At 41.5% G+C, this 18,128-nt stretch overlaps 1 protein-coding gene and 1 long non-coding RNA gene across 5 annotated transcripts in view; one reads left to right on the top strand and one right to left on the bottom strand.

Annotated features, from left to right (window-relative positions):
- Positions 1-141: 141 nt before the first annotated feature.
- LOC111609937 lies at positions 142-13,540 on the bottom strand. Its single transcript, XR_002753409.1, has 3 exons — positions 13,170-13,540; positions 11,528-11,676; positions 142-1,757 (listed from the first exon to the last, which is right to left on the bottom strand). It is a non-coding gene; the product is annotated as an uncharacterized LOC111609937 (long non-coding RNA).
- A 1,474-nt stretch (positions 13,541-15,014) lies between these two features.
- LOC102232153 (potassium voltage-gated channel subfamily C member 1-like) overlaps positions 15,015-18,128 on the top strand; it is a 77,833-nt gene continuing 74,719 nt past the window's right edge. For all 4 annotated transcript variants that reach the window (XM_023341447.1, XM_023341446.1, XM_023341445.1 and 1 more), the window contains exon 1: positions 15,015-15,652. In XM_023341447.1, coding sequence (XP_023197215.1) covers positions 15,032-15,652 — 621 coding nt within the window. In that variant the 5' untranslated portion in view covers positions 15,015-15,031. The remainder of the gene's footprint in view (positions 15,653-18,128) is intronic.

Here is an 18,128-nt window from a genome sequence, read left to right as displayed (position 1 = left end):
GAGAGGAGGAGAGAGGAGGATGGAGGAGAGAGGAGGAGGGAGGAGGAGAGAGGAGGAGAGAGGAGGATGGAGGAGAGAGGAGGAGGGAGGAGGAGAGAGGAGGAGAGAGGAGGATGGAGGAGGACGGAGGAGAGAGGAGGACGGAGGAGGACGGAGGAGGACGGAGGAGGACGGAGGAGAGAGGAGGAGGACGGAGCGTCTCCGGATCGGAGAGGACAGAACTCGGTCTGGACTCGTTTTCAGCTGCGGCCTTTGTAACAGAACCACTCTGTGCCTCGCAGGCAGAAACAAACATTATGGATGGAATATGTTTATTAAAATGTGTTTATATGCAGGTGCAGCTTTTATGTTCCGCAGCAACATCTGTACGTTGTCTCGTATGACCTTTGACCTTGTCAGATCATTACAGATTAAATCTGTTCTGCAGGTTTTGTTTAATAAAATGTCTCAGATGTTTTTAAAGCTTCCAGTTATTCCACAGGAGTAAGAGAAGCAGCAGACGACAAAACACGAAACCTTACCAAGGATTTTTGGTCTAGTTTCTACTGCAAATATCTATAAGACAAAGAAACTTTTCAGCAAGATATACAGTAGCTGCTTATTTTAAGTAAATAATTCCTTTAATATTGATGGAAAAGTGCTGGTTCCATTGGCAGATCAATTCACTTATAATAAGATGTTTCCCATGTAAAAGTGAATTTATCTGCCCGTGGAACTAGAACTAGGACATTTTTGCAAAAAAAGTAAATATAGTTGAATAAATGTAACTAGTTACTTCCCAACTCTGGTCTTATTGCAGCTTTAATCTGAAGACGTTTGAGCTGTAAGTTTAGATTTTTATGATTTAAATCATAGAAATGTATTTGATTAAACTGAAACATTTTGACATCCAATCAGAGTGCAGCGTTTGTGAGCCTGCAGCAGCTGGAGAATCTGCGTCCAGCATGAATAATGAAAACTGAGGAAAGTCCAGAAAGTTCTCCTCTGTCGACATGAACTGGATCCAGAACCGAGTCAGAACCTTCAGGTCAGACCAGTTCAAAGGGAAGAAACACCAGAACCAACCTGTGACCGTCCTGCTGTATAACTCACTGAATTATTTCCAGGTTTGTTCTGGAAATATTGATTAGTTTGACATTATGATTGCAGGAAATATTTTCTAAAACCAGAGAAACATTTTTACCGACGAACTGAACTGGTTTACTTTCATCCACTAAATCAGGTTTTCATCCTTTGAAAGTTAAAAATTTAAACGTGTTATTTCATTCACCTTCATGTTAGCTTTCTTCTTTTTTTCTCTCTCTCTTTCTTCCTTCCATCCTTTCTCCCCTCCTTCCCTTCTCTAAAGGTCGTGTCTCTCATTTTTCGACCATTTGCAGGAGATTTGAACATATTTTGTATTTTTAATGTTTTGTATTTTAATAACTCTGGAGCTTGTTGGGATTGTAGTTTTACTTTGTAGTTTTCAATCAATCATTGATGGGTATTGAACACAAATGCAGGCCACACTTTTAAGATTTTTATTTTTGAAAAAGAAAGTGTTTGTAAAATGGAAACGGTGTAAAAGTTGAATCAACATGTCTTTGTTTCTGGTTGCACAACGTCTACCGTTGAATCCAGCTGTTTATGTTTCGTAGGAGGTCAGAGGTCACTCACTTCCAGAGAACCGATGTTCCTACTTGTTTGATTGTTGGCTGTAGATCAGGTAGAAGGGAGAAACACAGCTGGAGTTCAGAGGATTCCCATGAATCTTGATTCTGTGTGGAGGATTAAAATTCGCTCATTTCCATCAATGTGACATAAAACCACAGACACGTTTTCCCTTCAGACATTTCCCCGGAAAGAAAAACGAAAACAGATCCTGAAACTGGAAATCTGAAGGGATTTAAACATGTTTGCAGTAAAAGCACCACATGTCTCTTCCTGTCTTCACAGTTTTCTGTTTTTTTATTGCTGCATTTTCTCAGTTTATTGGTTATATGAATGCTGGACATTATGAAATGTTTTATTACGTTACAGTCAGACTTGAAAGTTATAACTTGTGTCTCAATGAGATTCAAAAGTATAAATAAAGGTGAAATAAACTTTCACATCTCTCACTGTGATGGAGTATTACGGCCATCACAGTGATATATACTGTATATATATATATATATATATATATATATATATATATATATATATATATATATATATATATATATTTTTTTTTTTTTTTTTTTTTAACAGGAATAAATTTCCACCAAAAAAATTCAGAATTTTTTCCGAACAAACTTCTGATCTTAAAAGGTGGAATTTTTTTTTTTGGCGAGTTTTCACCTTTTCAAAAGTTTTTGTCTAAGAAAAATTTAGACTTTTTTTTGTTTTTTCTAGAACATTTTTAAGATTAATCTGACATTTTCTGTTTTTCTATTTTTTTTTTCTCACTAGCAAATTTTCACCTTTTGAAACTCAACATTTCTAAGGTTTTATTCAGCATAATTAAAACTTTTTCTTCTTTCTAGAAAATGTGTGTTTTTGGCAGAAACGATCTGGATCTTTACTAACTCTTATATGATGGAAAAACCTGATAAAAATTTACATTCTAAACATTTTCCAATCACAATAAGAATCTCCATAAACAGATTTGCCAGCAAGGATATAAAAATCGTTCGTTACTTTTATTATATTCTGTTTGCAGAAGGAAACTCAGCTGCAGTTTTGAGAGCTAAAATAAATAAAATAACTCTGGAAACAACACCTGCATGTTTGTTGTGTTTGTTTGCTGCAGGGCTGAAAGAGACGTAAATAAACCAGGCTGCAGTTTCTGTTAGTTGCTGAAATTTTGGGTTTTTATTGCTGGCACTTAAAGTTTTTGACTCCCAAACTGAGTTAGTGTTTGTTTTTACTGAAACTTTTCACTGCACTGTTGTTGCTTTTTGATTATGTGTTTGCTGCAAATTACTGAATCAAACTTCTAGAAGATAAACTGGACTGCAGTCTTTGCTTCATCTCTCTGATTATTTTCCCCTTCATGTTTTCAGACCACAGATTTTCAGTAATTTTGTCTTTGCTTTAAATGAGCTGCAGTCGTCTGAATCTCATCACTGGCTGCTTTTTGTGGTCGAAGCTAACTGCTGCAGGCGCTGACGGAGCGGCCTTTGACTGTTCCTGTAAATTTCGTGAGACGGTCTTCACTCGGCTTCCCATCAGTAAGTCCATCAGGGAAACTGCTGGTTTCACACAAACATCCTCCTGCAGGCAGGAAGAGGAACTCACCTGGTCTGCAAAGCAACAACTTACTAAAATAATGGGAAAAAAAGTCAAAAGAGATTTTTGTTAAATTTTTTTTTAATTCAGCCCCTCTTTTTTTGCCTAAACAGATTTAGGTAAAATAACTTTTTGCAAAAAAAAAAAAAAAAAAAAAAAAAAAAAAAAAGACTGATGATATTTATCTTGAGCTAAAAGATGTTTTAAAAAGTTGGATGTGATAGAAATTAATTTTATTTATGGGCTCAGGGTTTTCATGTAGGTGTCGAATAAATAAATAAATAATATTAAAATAAAAGCCAATTTCACTGTTTTTATTTATCTCTAATGATGTTTCGCTGTTAAAGTAACAGAATCCACCTGCTCCTCTCAAACCACGTGACTGATGATGTCAGCCGAGCCACAATCAAAGCCAGGAAACCTGTAGACAAAATGGTGTTAGTGCGTCCATCCATCCATCCATCCATCCATCCATCCATCCATCCATCCATCCATCCATCCATCCATCCGGACAAAAACAAAACAGACAAAAACAGCGAATGGCCTCAATCTTCTGGCTTCTCCTTTTTCAGTTCCGCTGCATTCATGAAGTTCAGGAGGCATATGGGAAAAACATTAGCCTCTCTGTTCACCCTCCCACCCTCTCTGTCTTGCTCTCTAATCCGCCCACATGAACCGTCTGAGGAAAAAAATAGTGCAGGAGGTGACGCTCCTCCAAAGGAACAGAGAGGGAGAGGGAGAGGTGTCTACAGGCTGCATCTCCACTCAAACATTTGGAAGAGGGGGAGGAAGAGGAAGAGCTACACCCAGAGAGAGAGAGAGAGAGAGAGAGAGAGAGCAACAAAGACTGGCACTTCTGTTTTTTCTTTTTTGGCAATAACAAAGAGGTGGGAGAGACAGAAAATAGCATAAATAAGCGGGGGACTTCTGCTTCATTTCATCCGGAAGCCTCCATCATCATGACCATAACGCGCTTTAAGTAACATCCGGCAATAATAACGCGGCTCTCCAGCAACAGATGCGCGCGATTTGCTGCTGATTTTGAGTGGAGAGAAAAGAAGGAGAAGAAGAAGAAGAAAAGAGATCAGCTGAATGCCTGCGAGAAACTGGACTGAAAGCATCAAGCAGAGAAATCTGCGCTTTGATTGATCTTTTTCCGTAAAGCTTCACGTGCGTGTCTGCGCGCGCACAGCAGCCGAACCTGAGCCAAGCGCGAGTGAGTATTAAACCGTGACGGTGTGTGTGTGTGTGTGTGTGTGTTTTTTATTCGGATTTGTGTGTGTTTTTCTTTATTTCATATATTGGTGGCTCCATTCTAAGGAATATTATCCCAGCTTGGAGAATAAAAATAATAAAAAATAACTGCATCCGTTTAGTAGCATTCAACAAGTCTGCAATACCGGCAAAAAAAAAAAAAGTGTGATCGTGTTCTGATCAATATCTGACTCAAAGCACTGAACAAGGAAACGAGATCTACAATCTGGCTGAAACTGCAGACAAAATATTTTTTAAAAATCAGAAATAATCTGATGCTGTCTGACTAAACCGAGGCTGGGGGTTGAAATGTTGGGTGTTTCCCGTCTCCTCCAGCAGATCGGAGCAGTTTCATGACTCTGGGTGCATGCATGCACTCCCTCCTGCATCATTCTGCCTGCACGAGTTCCCCTGTTTCTGTGTGTGTGTGTGTGTGTGTGTGTGTGTGTGTGTGTGTGTGTGAAAGAGAGAGAGAGAAAGTGTGTGTGTGTTGCTTTGTGCTTTTATCAGGAATGCATCTGTTCTTCTCTTTGCATGTCAGTTTTCTGTGTGTGTGCATGTTGAGGCCTGAAATGGAGGAGATGCAGAGGCTGAACAGGAAGGACATGGTGTCTCTGAGATCTCATCTAGGAAGTCTAGAAGAGATGAAGGCGGGATGCTGAGCGTCTAGACTTTTTCTCCCTCCTCTCTCCACGGCCTCATCCCGGCGTTCGCTGACAGTTTCCTCCATCTGCATTCCTCTGCATTTCACACACAGAGCTTCTGGTTTCGTAACAGCTGGCTCCGGCGCTCCTCTCCTCTCCTCTCCTCTCCTCCTCTGTTCCTCCATTTGCTCTCCCTCTGCCACCTTCCCCAGCCCTGCTCTCGGTCCTGCATTATGAATCGACTGCTGCTGCTATTTTTAGGCCCAGGGTAACCCAGAAACACCCCTTTTTGATTTTTTGCAAAGAAGAGGGAAAAAAGAATCCCCTCTCCTTGTGGGATTCTGGTGGAGTAAGTCAGAGGGGCTCGTAAAAGGAGGCCGCTGCTGTTTGAATCTATTTGGGAAGCTGTGATTGAGTTACGGATCTGTTTTCCTCGGACCCTTCATCTCATGCTTTCTCTCTGATCTGTGGCCTTCAGAGCTGGAAACTTCACGTCATCTGTCCTGATTACCTTCTGGAGAAAATCCAGCTCCTCTAATATCCACTTTGCTCCCATTTTCCTCTTCTTAGCTTTTCTACGCTCAGAAAGTATTTATTCTGGTTTTTAAAGTGAGATTCTGTTAAGTTATCATCAACAGTTAAAGTAAACAGACGTTCGGTTAGAAAATCCTCAGAGTGATGCAAGTTATAAAGTACATTTTCTATTCAATCCAGTTGGATTTTTTTTTATTTTACCAGATTAAATGTTGATCTAACTCATATAATCTAAGTTTTTTATCACAGTGGAAGGTGATGCTGTGGGCAGGAAGAAACTCCAGTAGCAGTCAGTCTTTCAACAAATCTGAACAAGCTTCTGACTGAAGAGTGCTGCAGTATGCTTATGGCTATCCTAACATGCTAACAGCTCAGTTTCCAGGCAGCAGAGATTATATTCCACAGTAACTTGTCCTGGATTAGACCTCCAGCTGTTAGCAAGCGCTGCTAATCCGCCTCATTTGCTTTTGCCGCTCCCTCTTTTCCCCCATTTAGAAAACCGGGCAGAGATGTTGGAGTCGGGTATCATTTGAACTTCTTGATATTTTTATACACAAGCAACATTTTGTTTCTTTTATAGGGTTAAAACTAAAGAAGAAAAAAAGACCAAAATTTAGAATTTTTTTTTTATGGCATTGATATTCCAGAAAAATGATGTTAAACATGCAGTTTCCAACCTTATGCCAAAAGAACTAGATCTAAAAAAATGCTGCTGTTAATTTTAGTAAAAAAAACTGCTAAAACCTGCATTGTTTATTATGTTTATTTCTAAAAGCGTCAGTTGGTTCTTTATTATTTATCTGGCCTCCAGCACAAAGACTTGTTGAGTCCGTTGCTGTTATTCCCTCCAGACCTGATCTGAGTTACCAGGAGTCACAAACACACAATCCCAAACTTTACTCCACAGATAGACGCGTCCGCCTTCAAGCTTCCTCCGCTTGGGTTGCTTGAAATTGCTGAAATATGTTAAAACATAAACTCCAATCTGACGGATAAACTTTCCCACTCTGAGGATTTACTCACTTTATCCTACAAACTGTGTTTCCTACAAATAAAGGAATTATTACTGATAATAACTTCAGTAACCAGATCTATTGGCCTTTCTTTGCAGTAGATCAGCCAGGAAGAGGGCAGAGAGAGAAAAGCAAAGGTCAAAGGGTCAGAAATCGAACCCCGGTGGGTTGAGCTGGCAACTAAAAGCCTTTATTTATGGGCCGGCTGCTTTACCTCCACACCACAGCCGCCCCTCATCTGCTCCTTTAAACACATATTAAAGGTTTTATGAAGGGAGATTTTGTTAAAAGGCTTTAAAAAGTTAATATCTTACCCTCAGTAAATATCTCTCTTGGTTCTGAAACCACTAGCTTCAGTCTCAGAGGCGAAAGCTTATCGCTAATCCAACGAGGGACCAGAACTAAAGCAAACTTTTGCTGTTTAATAGCAACTCCTCTCCTCTCTCAAAAACTTCTCAGCAAACAGTATTTCACGAAGTGTTACGTCATCGTCTGCCTGTTTTTAGTTTTGAATTAATGCTAAACATGACCTCTAACCTCTACTTAAACTCAAACTACGTGAACTAAAATAAACTGGAAATAAATCTGGACAGAATGAAACTTTAATCAGAAACTGGAAGGAGTTTCAGACCCTGGAGTCTGCAGCTGATACAGAAACAGGAAACAAAGGTTGGAGGCGGTGTAACACCGATTATCTTCCTGTGTGAAACACTAAACGGAGAAAGAAATTTCAAGTGTTTCATTCAGAGAATGTAAAACAGCAAAAATCATTTAAAATCATTCACATAACTTATGATTTAATACTTTCCCTTTTTACATCACTACCATTACAAGTGAACAAAATTATTTGTTCTTCTGTTAATGACCACAAAGGTAACAAAGGTAATAATAAATAAAAATTTACCAAAATCTAGTCAATGAAAATCAGGCATCACTTTTTAATTGTGACTCAACAGAATTATTCTAAAAAACAAACTAATGACTCAAGCCTGGTCAAAAATTAATATTTTGTTGCTCAACCTTTCCAGGTCATGAAAGTATTTTTTATAACTTTTGCACCTCCGGCGTTCTGGCTTTTCTTTTCTAGAGGCACCATATTTCTTCTTTTATTTTATTTTTTTATGATTCAGTTGAACCACATTTCAAAAGCGATGTCTGATTTTTATTGGCTAATTGTCAGTTAATTTTTTATTTATTAGTACTTCTGTCAGTTTCAAGTTGTTTCAGGAACCACTGTGTGTTTTGGGTGATTGATGTGGTTGGATGTTTGACTAACCATAGCATTTCTTTCTTTACATCGCCTCCTGGATTCTTGTAACACAGTTAAATATTCAACCAGGAAGTTATTAATCTAATGACACCAAGTAAAAACTCTTAAAGTGCTAAGCTAAGTGGCACCTGGTGGTGTGAGACCAAGTAATTTGAAAGTCTTGACAGACGGCTACCAACTGTTGTGTCCATGTTTGTACGTGTTTCATTCTCAGTTCCCAGAGGAACATCATTGGTGGCGCTCCACTTCCAACCTTTATATTTACTTTAATTAACCAGGAGATTCTGTGTTAATATCTGTCCACTGCAGCAGCTCAGACAGTTAAAAGGTTTATGAAATAAAGTTCACATGCTAGCAGCTATCTGTAACAAATCCGGTTAACTTGGATTTAATCTGTTTTGGCAAAACAGAGATTTTCTGTGCATGCAAACAGATTTCAGTGATAAAGCTTTACAAAGAGGCCTTTCAAAGATTTATTTTTAAAAAATGTTGTTTGTGTTGTATATGTGTGGAAAGGATAACTTAGACCTTCTGTTCTCAAAACCAAAACTACATTTCCTAAATGAATCCACATCTGTCCTGTTAATTCAAATGCAAACTGATAAAGTTCGTAAAAATGAGTGGCAGCTGTTGTGGCAGAATCATAACCCAACGCAGCTTTAGCCATGCTCAACATCCTCCATTGAACTTTCATTTTAAAGTAAACGCTGCTGCCTCCTGGTGGTGGAGGATAGCTGTTACAGCTTTCTTCACTGGCTACAAAAATCCATCCAGACGTAAATAAAAAAGAGGGGAAAAAAAACATCCATTTAAATTCAGAATAATTTATCTCAGATGTGCTTGTTCAGGAGAAACTCGGTTCAAACTGGAATAATAAACTGGATTTGACTCCATCATAGATAAAGCTCTGTAAAAAAATGAAGAGACCGCTGCACTGAACCGAATGGAAAACCTGGTGGTTATTCCACCAAATGTTGATTTGTGAACTCTCCCTGAGTTAAAGCATTAGTATCGTTGTTTCTAAATGAATATGAACTTGTTTCTTTGCATTATTTGCAGTCTGAAAACGCTGCACCTTTTTCCTTATTTTAAGTTTTTGCTTTGAATTTCAGAATCATGTTGTCAGTAGTCTATAGAATAAAAGAACAATGTCCATTTTACTCAAACATAAACCAATTAAAAGTAAAATAAGATAAGCTGATCATTTTAAGTAGAGTCATTTTTTTCAGAGCTGTGTGTGTGTGTGTGTGTGTGTGTGTGTGGGTGTGTAACGTGTCTTGAGTAAACATACATAAAACTAAACTGCATTGAATTAAGCAAATAAAATATTCATTACATCTACCCTTCCAACTCGATCCAGATCCAGACTCTCCCTCCTCTTTTGCATCTAATCGCCAACTTCTCTCTTTAGTGTCTAATTGTCTTCCAGGTCACAGGTCAGGATTGAGCGTAGTAATACTCCATCCCGTGTGCCGTTTCTCTGTCTGGGCCGGCGCGCCGCATCGCTGCGCTACCGGATCATAACAGGCCTAATCACACCGGCAGGATAGAGTCATTAATTAGGAGCAGGCAGGTTTAAATGACTGAGAGGAGCTGGGAGGTGAAGGGGGAGGCTTAAAGCTTTCCACTCTGAACACAAATTCTCCACGAAGCTGGTTTTGAAGTTGAACACCGAGGGATTTTAGCTCAGATTTACCCGGGGTCTAAAAATAGAGCTCCTTCTCGACATGACACAGTATCTTGTCCCCCTTATTTCTGCGCCGCTTTCAGGGATTAATCTGACCTTTCCTTCACCAAAACACCTTCTTCTACCATTTCTCACTTTTCATTCTGACATCTCAACCTGACTTTGTATCTGTTAGGGGAAAACTTCCTCATGTAGGGCAGGAAAGATTTGAGACCAGCAGCTCCTGCTGCAGACTCCATTGCTGCCGGTCCATTCCTGATAAGAGCTTTATGTATTAATAATCCCCAGGCAGCTACAGGAAGCAAAGCAGGAGTGCTTGAGTTTGGTTTTTGATAGAAAAGAAGGGAGCAGCAGCAGTTGGGAAGGGGCGAGCGACCGACAAGCACAGCACTGAAGACTCCACAGGGTGGCGGCGGCGGCGGCGGCTGCAGCCTGTGTGGATTGGTCAGGCCTGAAGAGCGCCACGGTGATGTTGCTGAGTAGAGAAGCAGCCGTTGGTAAAAGAGACGCTTCCTCCTGTACTGCAGCAAATAATTGAATATCTCAGCAAAATCGTTCACAGGTGGATCTAAGAACCTAATGTGGCCCAGATGTTCTCACTTTTCTTCTCTTTTAAATGTTAGCCACAAAAAATTCAAGATGGCGGCCATGGCATTTAAAGATTTATTTTTTCATTAAATTTGCCAATATTTAATCACAAGTGAATACTTTTGGTTTCAAATCATACATATTTGGACCAGTAGAAAACATAGTTGATTGTTCAAGATGGCCACTAGGCTTGTCATGCAAAAACTGACTTTTTTTGGACTAAAATTGCCAATTACGGTAGATTAATGTTTTTGGTGTCGAATCATAACCTACATACAGTATGTTGACCTGTAGAAGCCATATTTCAGGTGGACATTTTTCAAAATGGCCACCCTGGTTATAATGAAGAGTGTATGTTTGCACTAAAATTGGCAGCAGTTATTGCCAGTGGCGGGCGTAGCTAGCAGAAAAGTTAGCTTCACTAGTTCAACAAGTAAGAATCTTAGCTATGCTGATTCTAAACCACTAAACACACAGAAATATTAGCAGAACCTAATGCTAAGCTGCTAAAATTATACTAATGTTAGCAGAAGCTAATGTTAAGCCTAAAAAAATAAAAAATATTAGCAGGAGCTAATGCTAAACTGCAAAAAACACAGAAATGCTAGCAGAAGCTAATGAGAAAACACTAAATCACACAGAAATATTAGCATAAGCTAATGCTAAAGTGCTAAATGCATACTAATGTTAGCAGAAGCTAATGCTAAACACAAATTAACAAAAGCTAACACTAAACTGTTAAGCAAAAAAAAAATGCTAATGCTAACCATTAACTGTCTCCCAGTCTGTCAGACTTTTTCCTCCAGTTCAGAACTGGTGTGAGACTCAAACAGTAACGTCCTCAGATTCAGATTTTGCTACATTTGATCATTTTAAAGTTGCATGAATACGACGACCGAAGTATAAAACACGAGATGTGACAAAAAGTTCATCCAAGTTGTGAAAACGGGAAACATTTCATGGCAATAATCGCTTTAAAAGGGTTTTAAAAATGGCCGTCATCCTAAAATTCAAGTGGCTAAATGTGAAAACATGACCTGAGGGGAGAGCAGCAAATCTTTCCGCTTGTTTCCACATTTAAAGATTCTTACAGGAATATTCTGTAATGATTCCCTAAGTGATTTGACCTCCAGCTCTCTGTATTTTTGGTTGACTTTAATTGCCTTTCTTTCACATATTCACTCCATCCTTCTTTATTTAGCGTGTTCCTACCATCACTTGCCCATAACACACACACACACACACACACACACACACACACACACACACACACACACACACGTCCTACCCGGCTCAGATTTGCACAGTGAGGTGCAGAGGGTGGCGAGGTGTGGGGTGTGGCACCGCACTGGAAGGGGAGGTGACCGCAGTGCTTTGGCTCTCGCTGCAGTGCTCTGGTTTCTCCTGCGGGGGTCTCCTCGACACTGGGGATGAGCGCTAGAGAGGAGAGGAGGGGAGGTGATGAGGACGGAACAGCGTGAAGCCTTGTGGTTACATCCTTTGATGAGGTACAGTGGCGTGTGGAGGGAGAAATGTCTGCAGAAACACACACACATCACTGTTTTCTCTAACATCCAGCTCAGCAGCAGCTCCGTCTACCAGGTTCTGTTCTGTATTTCCCCCACGTTCCCCTTCTTCTGCTCCAGCTATCTGTTATCTGCTCTCCCTCCGCCCCGCCGCTCCTCTGTGATTGCTGAAGGTTTTGCACTTTTTCTGCCAACTGCTGCTTCTGTTCTGCATAGTCAGCACTCCTCCAAATTCCTCCCTCCTTCCCCCCGGATACTGCTGCTGCTACTGCTGCTACCTCACAGTCAATGCATCCCATAATCTCCCTCCCTCCTCTTCTTCTTGCTGCAGTGTTTCTGCTAATATATATTAGCGTCTGCGCGGCGCACCGTGCTGCAGAAAGGATCCCCTCTACTCAAATAGTCCTTTTTTTTTACACACACGCATGTCATTTTGTCGTTTCTTTGTAGCCAGGTGAACGTGTGTGCACTCCTCCTCCTGCTCGCTGTGTGTGTGTGTGTGTGTGTGTGTGTGTGTGTGTGTGTGTGTGTGTGTGTGTGTGTGTGTAGTGGCGCAGGACACGGTGGCCAACGCAGGAAATGGTGCAGGAGAGAGAAAGTGTTGGTGCTGTAGGAGGTGGAGGGGGGGCATCGTCCCAACCTTCATTTCTCAAATGTTCCTGTGAGAATCTTCTTTCTTTTTCTTGTTTTTAATCCTCCCTTTCTGGACTTTTCTGGGGTTTTTTTGTTGTTGTTCCTCCTTAAAATCAGCCATAACCCATGTAAATCAAACTAATTCTGTCCTTTTTGAAGTCAACAAAAAACTAACGTCCAGGATGAATTCTGACAGAAATCAAAGAGCTCCACTTGCCTCACCATGAAGGAACAAACAGAGACAGAACCGCAGTAACAGACGTGGTTCTGACCGTGCATAAAATATTCAGCAGTTCGCCCAATAAAGCCGCATCTGCAGCTGTGAAGCGCGAGTTGGAGTGCAGGGCTGCAAAGTTGAACTAAAACTGAAGTTGTTTTCTTCAAGAAAAGTTACTAAAACGATGAAACTTTTTCCAGAAGCTGCAGCAGAAAAAGTTGAGTGTGGCAGCCTGGAGCTGTCCGTGGTGCTGGACCGGCATCCGGCCCGGCAGCACAACGAAACCCCGTCTGGACCAGGAGCTTCAGCCCAGTTTGACCTAGAGATGTTTGTATTTTAATGTGTAATGATGAAGCTGGCTCTGTTTCAATGTGTCTGCATGCAAACTACAGGAGTTTTACATAAAAATGCAGCGCAACTCAAACTTTGCAGTGCAAAGCAAGAACAGGAGAGAAACTGACTTATTCAACTTTTCTCACTTCTTCCTCTGAGGAATAACTTTTCTATCTTTTATTGTTGACTCATGCAGAACGCTCGCTTTCAGTCGTTCTTACCTTTGGGTTGACAAACTGAATCTTTCCTCTGGTTTAGGAGAGAAGGAAAAGTCTTCAAACATTAAAAAAAATCTGTTTCTTCAGATGCAAAACAAAAAGTAAATAAGTCTGCAGGAAGGGAAAAACTGTGAGAGCAAAGTAAAATAAGTTTGGGAAGCAGGCAGAAGGAAACGGAGTGAATCCAAGTGTGATGCAGAGATGGGAGGAGAAAAGATGACAGCAGAGAGAGAGAGAGAGAGTGAAGGGAACGGGACTGTTGAAGAAGAAGGAGGAAGAGGTGAAGTCTTGATTCCTCTTCTTCAGTGAAATGTGACTCCTTTATGCGAAATATGAGAGTGAGAGAGGAAGATAAAGTGAGGCAGAGGGAGGGAAGGGTGGAGGGAGGGCTCACAGGAGAGGAAGAGGAAGAGGAGGAGGAGGAGGAGGAGGAGAGTGGTGCATTTCTCTGAATAGGGAAAAAAAGGTTAACAACATAAACACAGTGGGCTTTTTCTTTTCTTTTCTTCCTGCTGGGAACGCGTGTCTTTTCTAAAGCCCCTCCGGATTGAGAGGCAGCCCACAGGCGAACAATCTGACCCTCAGTGGGAGAACAGAGAGAGAGAGAGAGGGAGAGAAAAGAGAGAGAAGAGAGAGAGAGAGAGAGAGGGAGAGAGAGAGGAGAGGGAGAGAGCAAATAACCCCTGCTTTTTACTGCAGCAGAATTCATTCACTTTTATAGTGCACTCTCCTTTTAATGCTCTTCCTCCTCCTCACTCCCCCTTCCTCCTCCTCCTCCTCACCCCCTCTTCCTCCTCCTCCTCCTCCTCCTCTTTTTCTCCTCCATTACTACACAAGAGGCAACGTTACACGAGCTGCCCTCTCAATCTGCTGCATGCACTTTCTCTTTTCTCCCAGCTCTTTCCCATCAAAAATCTGATTTTCAGCCTCATCCTCTCTCCTCTTTTTCTTTTCTCACCTTCCTCTCTTCCTCTTTAAGCTCCCCCCCTCTCTCTCTCTCTCTCACACACACACACACACACACACGGCTCAGTGCAGTGCAGTGCAGTGCATGGGAAAAGTGGAATAATTGTGCATCGCCTGGATCTCGGTGCGGTCGGAGGGGGCTGCAGCAGTTTGTGTAGAGCAGCACAGGCTGATTGAGGAGATCTAACATTAGTACGGACACCACACTCTCGGGAGGCAATTAATGTACACACACACACACACACACACACACGCCCCTGTTCACACACACACACCCCCTTCACACACACACACAGAGCTCTGCACCAACACGTCACAGAGGTATTCTGGAGGAAGGTGGGGAACAGATCCCCAGTTCCCCTCTTTTTCTCTGTTTTTTTTTTATATTGAAGCTCTTGTCTACGGTGGCCCAGTAGGAACACTGCCTCCCGCTTTAGCTGCGGTTAGAACTGAGATGCTGAATGTGGAGGACTGTCCTGACAGTTGGAGGGAATCAGATCTCATCATCTCTGTGGTGTCAACAAGCTGCCATGCGGATTCTGACTCACGCCACCTGTTTTCCTGGTTTCTCCCTTTTCCACGATCCTCGGTGCTGCAAACTACTTTGCTCCCCTCTGCACCTCCTCCCCCCGCCCCCCTCCCCTCTAAATCTCCTCCTTTTCTTCCTCCAGCTCATCATCATGTGAATTCATGTGAAACCTGCTGTTGTTGCTGTGTAATTCCAATAATGTTGATAATCCAGATCTACATATTTCTCCCCCTTTTGTCGCTAAAAAACATTTTTCTGCCCTTTTCTCTCCCGCAGACTCCTCAGACTCCTCCTCCCTCCTCCTCCTCCTCCCGTCGGTTTCTCGCATCCTCTCCCTCCCCCCCCCCCGCCCCCCCCACCCCGGTGCTCTATGCTCAGTTCGGTGTGTGTATCCTCTTTCAAAGGGCGCAAGGGTGGGAACAAGTCGTCCAACAAAGCATGTTACAGCGCAGACATGACTTGTCCGTCGGAAAGCGAGAAAATCGTGATAAACTGCGGGGGGGTGCGGCATGAGACGTACCGGAGCACCCTGAAGACGCTGCCCGGGACCCGCCTGTCGTGGCTCACCGAGCCGGACGCCTTCAGCAACTTCGACTACGACCCCAAATTGGACGAGTTCTTCTTCGACCGCCACCCGTCGGTCTTCTCCTTCATCCTCAACTACTACCGCACCGGGAAGTTGCACTGTCCCAACGATGTGTGCGGTCCGCTGTTCGAGGAGGAGCTGGCCTTCTGGGGCATCGACGAGACGGACGTGGAGGCGTGCTGCTGGATGAACTACCGGCAGCACCGGGACGCGGAGGAGGCGCTGGACAGCTTCGAGACCCCGGAGCCGGAGGCGCCGGACGACGACCCGGCTCTGGGCGGCGCGGACGGGGACCTGAGGAGGCTGTGTCTGCAGGAGGACGCGCGGAGAGCGGGCTGGTGGAAGACCTGGCAGCCCCGAATATGGGCTCTGTTCGAGGACCCGTACTCCTCCAAATACGCCCGGGTGAGTTCCTCAGGTCTCCCGCCTTGCTCCTCTGCGCGGTTGTCGCATGTTTCCAAGAATTCGCGTGAAAACTTTGTTTAAAAATCTTCCATTAAGCTTAATTAGTGCGAAAACAAGCCGTCGATATTAACTACAGGTCACTAACTGCTTGCATGTAATCTCTGGCAGGATTAAGTGGCGGTTGCCTGTATTGACTTACTGATGTTTAATAATTAATGCTGATAACTTGAGGAAAAAATGGAAAAGGGTTTGTCAGCCTCATAGTGTCTCCCTCCCCGCAATTCGCCTACGAACAAGTAAAGCGCAGAAGGACAACCGAAGACGTTTTGTGTGACTCAAATCAGAACTTATAAATATGTATTAAGTGAAGAAATGCGGTTTGAAAAAGAAGGCGAAGATTTTTAGGACGTTAACTAACGAATAAAAGTGTCTGAAAGGAAACCAGTTTAAGTATTTCCACTGGTACAGAAACGTAATTGAATGAAATATTGAAATAACTCTACATGAATATGTTTATTAATATTTAAAAGTGGTTGAAAATATATCTGAATAAATCTAATTATGTAGAAATGAAGCTAAAAGTGAAAGGTGCCTGAAAAGACAATGTCAGCATAAAGACATCTGTTGACTTCAATGGGGTTTTAAACTAAAACATTAACATTAAGATCTATAAATGTGGTCTAAACGTGCAAATAAAAAATATTTATATGTATGGACTGAAGTTTAAATGTGACTAAAATGTGAAAACACCAACAACCCTGACATGGACCTTCGCCTCATCGCGGTGGTTCACTTTTAGCCAAGTCAGTGATTCGCGTTTGTTTTTGTAAAGCATGTCAGAAATATTCAAGAAAATTCAGCTTTGAAAGTTGAAATACTTTGGTGCAATGGTACTTAACACGTGTTCATTCTCCTGGTGACCGATTGGCTGAAGTAGGGGAAACCATCAGATGGTTTCCACCGTGTGTATTAAACATATTCAGATATATTTGGTGTTTCAACTTTTAAAACAGGCTGTTGCTTTAGACCGGATGGGAAATATTTAGTCATTTGCAGGTGGTTGTGATTCCTAAATGTGGTTGGAATGTGAATGGGGATGTAGTTGACTTATAGCTGTTTATTGATGTAAAGATAAAGCCAAAAAGTACCAGGTTACATCTTCCTGTTGGTTTTTGACTTGTGTTTGTACATAAGGTCGCCTCATGAGTCCTATGGATAAAAAGTAGCAGGTGGAAAGACGTCTACATGAACAAAGACGTCGGTTTAGTTGGTTTTTGTTGTTCAGGCTAAATTGAAAAAATACGTTGGTTGATTAAAGTCCAGTTTTCAATGCTTGTCTTGGGGCAAAATGAAGCCGGGCACCTTTAAAAACCATAAATAAATTATACATTTTGGCTTTTCAGCAAGGCGGTCTTCATCCATCTTTGGGATACTTGGGATTGGTAGCCTGCAACTAGTAGATATAACTGCTAATGTGGTTAAAAAGTAATGATTTAAAGTGAAATATTGTTAGTTGGTGGAATAGTTCCAGCCCCTTTGTTGAGCAGGTTTGATGTATTTACAGCTCTGGAGAAAATGAAGAGCCCATTGAAAACCTTCTGGTTCTTCCACCAAATACTGATTTCTGAGTTAAAACATTAGTGTTGTTGTTTCTAAATGATTTTGAACTTGGTTTTCTTTGCATTATTTGAGGTCTGAAAGCTCTGCATCTTTTCATTATTTTGACCATTTCTCATTTTCTGCAAATAAATACACAATTTTTGCTTGGAATTTCAGAGACATGTTGTCAGTAGTTCATAGAATAAAAGAACAACGTTCATTTTACGCAAACATATAAATATAAAAAGTAAAATCAGAGAAACTGATGACTTTGCAGTAGTTTCCTGAATTTTTTCCAGATCTGTATATATGGATGTAACACATCATCCTTCAAACCCTTCCTGTATAAAGTTATTGTAGCATAGTTGGTAAAAATGTTTTACTTTACTTTTATCCTTAATATACTCTGCTGTGTTTCTGTTTTAACATTTTCCCCTGAATGCTGCGGGGTTTTTCTCTGGTTTTCACTGGTTTTCCTCTTGTTTTTTTCCTGGTTTTCCTCTTGTTTTGTCAGGTTTTCTCTGGTTTCCTCTGGTTTTGTCAGGTTTTCTCTGGTTTCCTCTGGTTTTGTCAGGTTTTCTCTGGTTTCCTCTGGTTTTGTCAGGTTTTCTCTGGTTTTTCTCTGGTTTCCACAGGTTTTCTCTGGTTTTTCTCTGGTTTTGTCAGGTTTTCTCTGGTTTTTCTCTGGTTTCCTCTGGTTTTCTCTGGTTTTTCTCTCGTTTTGTCAAGTTTTCTCTGGTTTTTCTTTGATTTTTCTCAGTTTTTCCTCTGGTTTTCTGTCCATTATGCCCAACTTACTGAGAAAATATTTCCTGCTTTCAGACAAACTCCTGCTGAAATCCCTCCTAAATGCTCTTGTTTTAAGACATACAGGTGA

This window comes from Xiphophorus maculatus, chromosome 10 (assembly GCF_002775205.1).
Source record: "Xiphophorus maculatus strain JP 163 A chromosome 10, X_maculatus-5.0-male, whole genome shotgun sequence".
NCBI lineage: Eukaryota > Metazoa > Chordata > Actinopteri > Cyprinodontiformes > Poeciliidae > Xiphophorus > Xiphophorus maculatus.
This window is presented reverse-complemented; position numbering and strand designations above follow the sequence as displayed.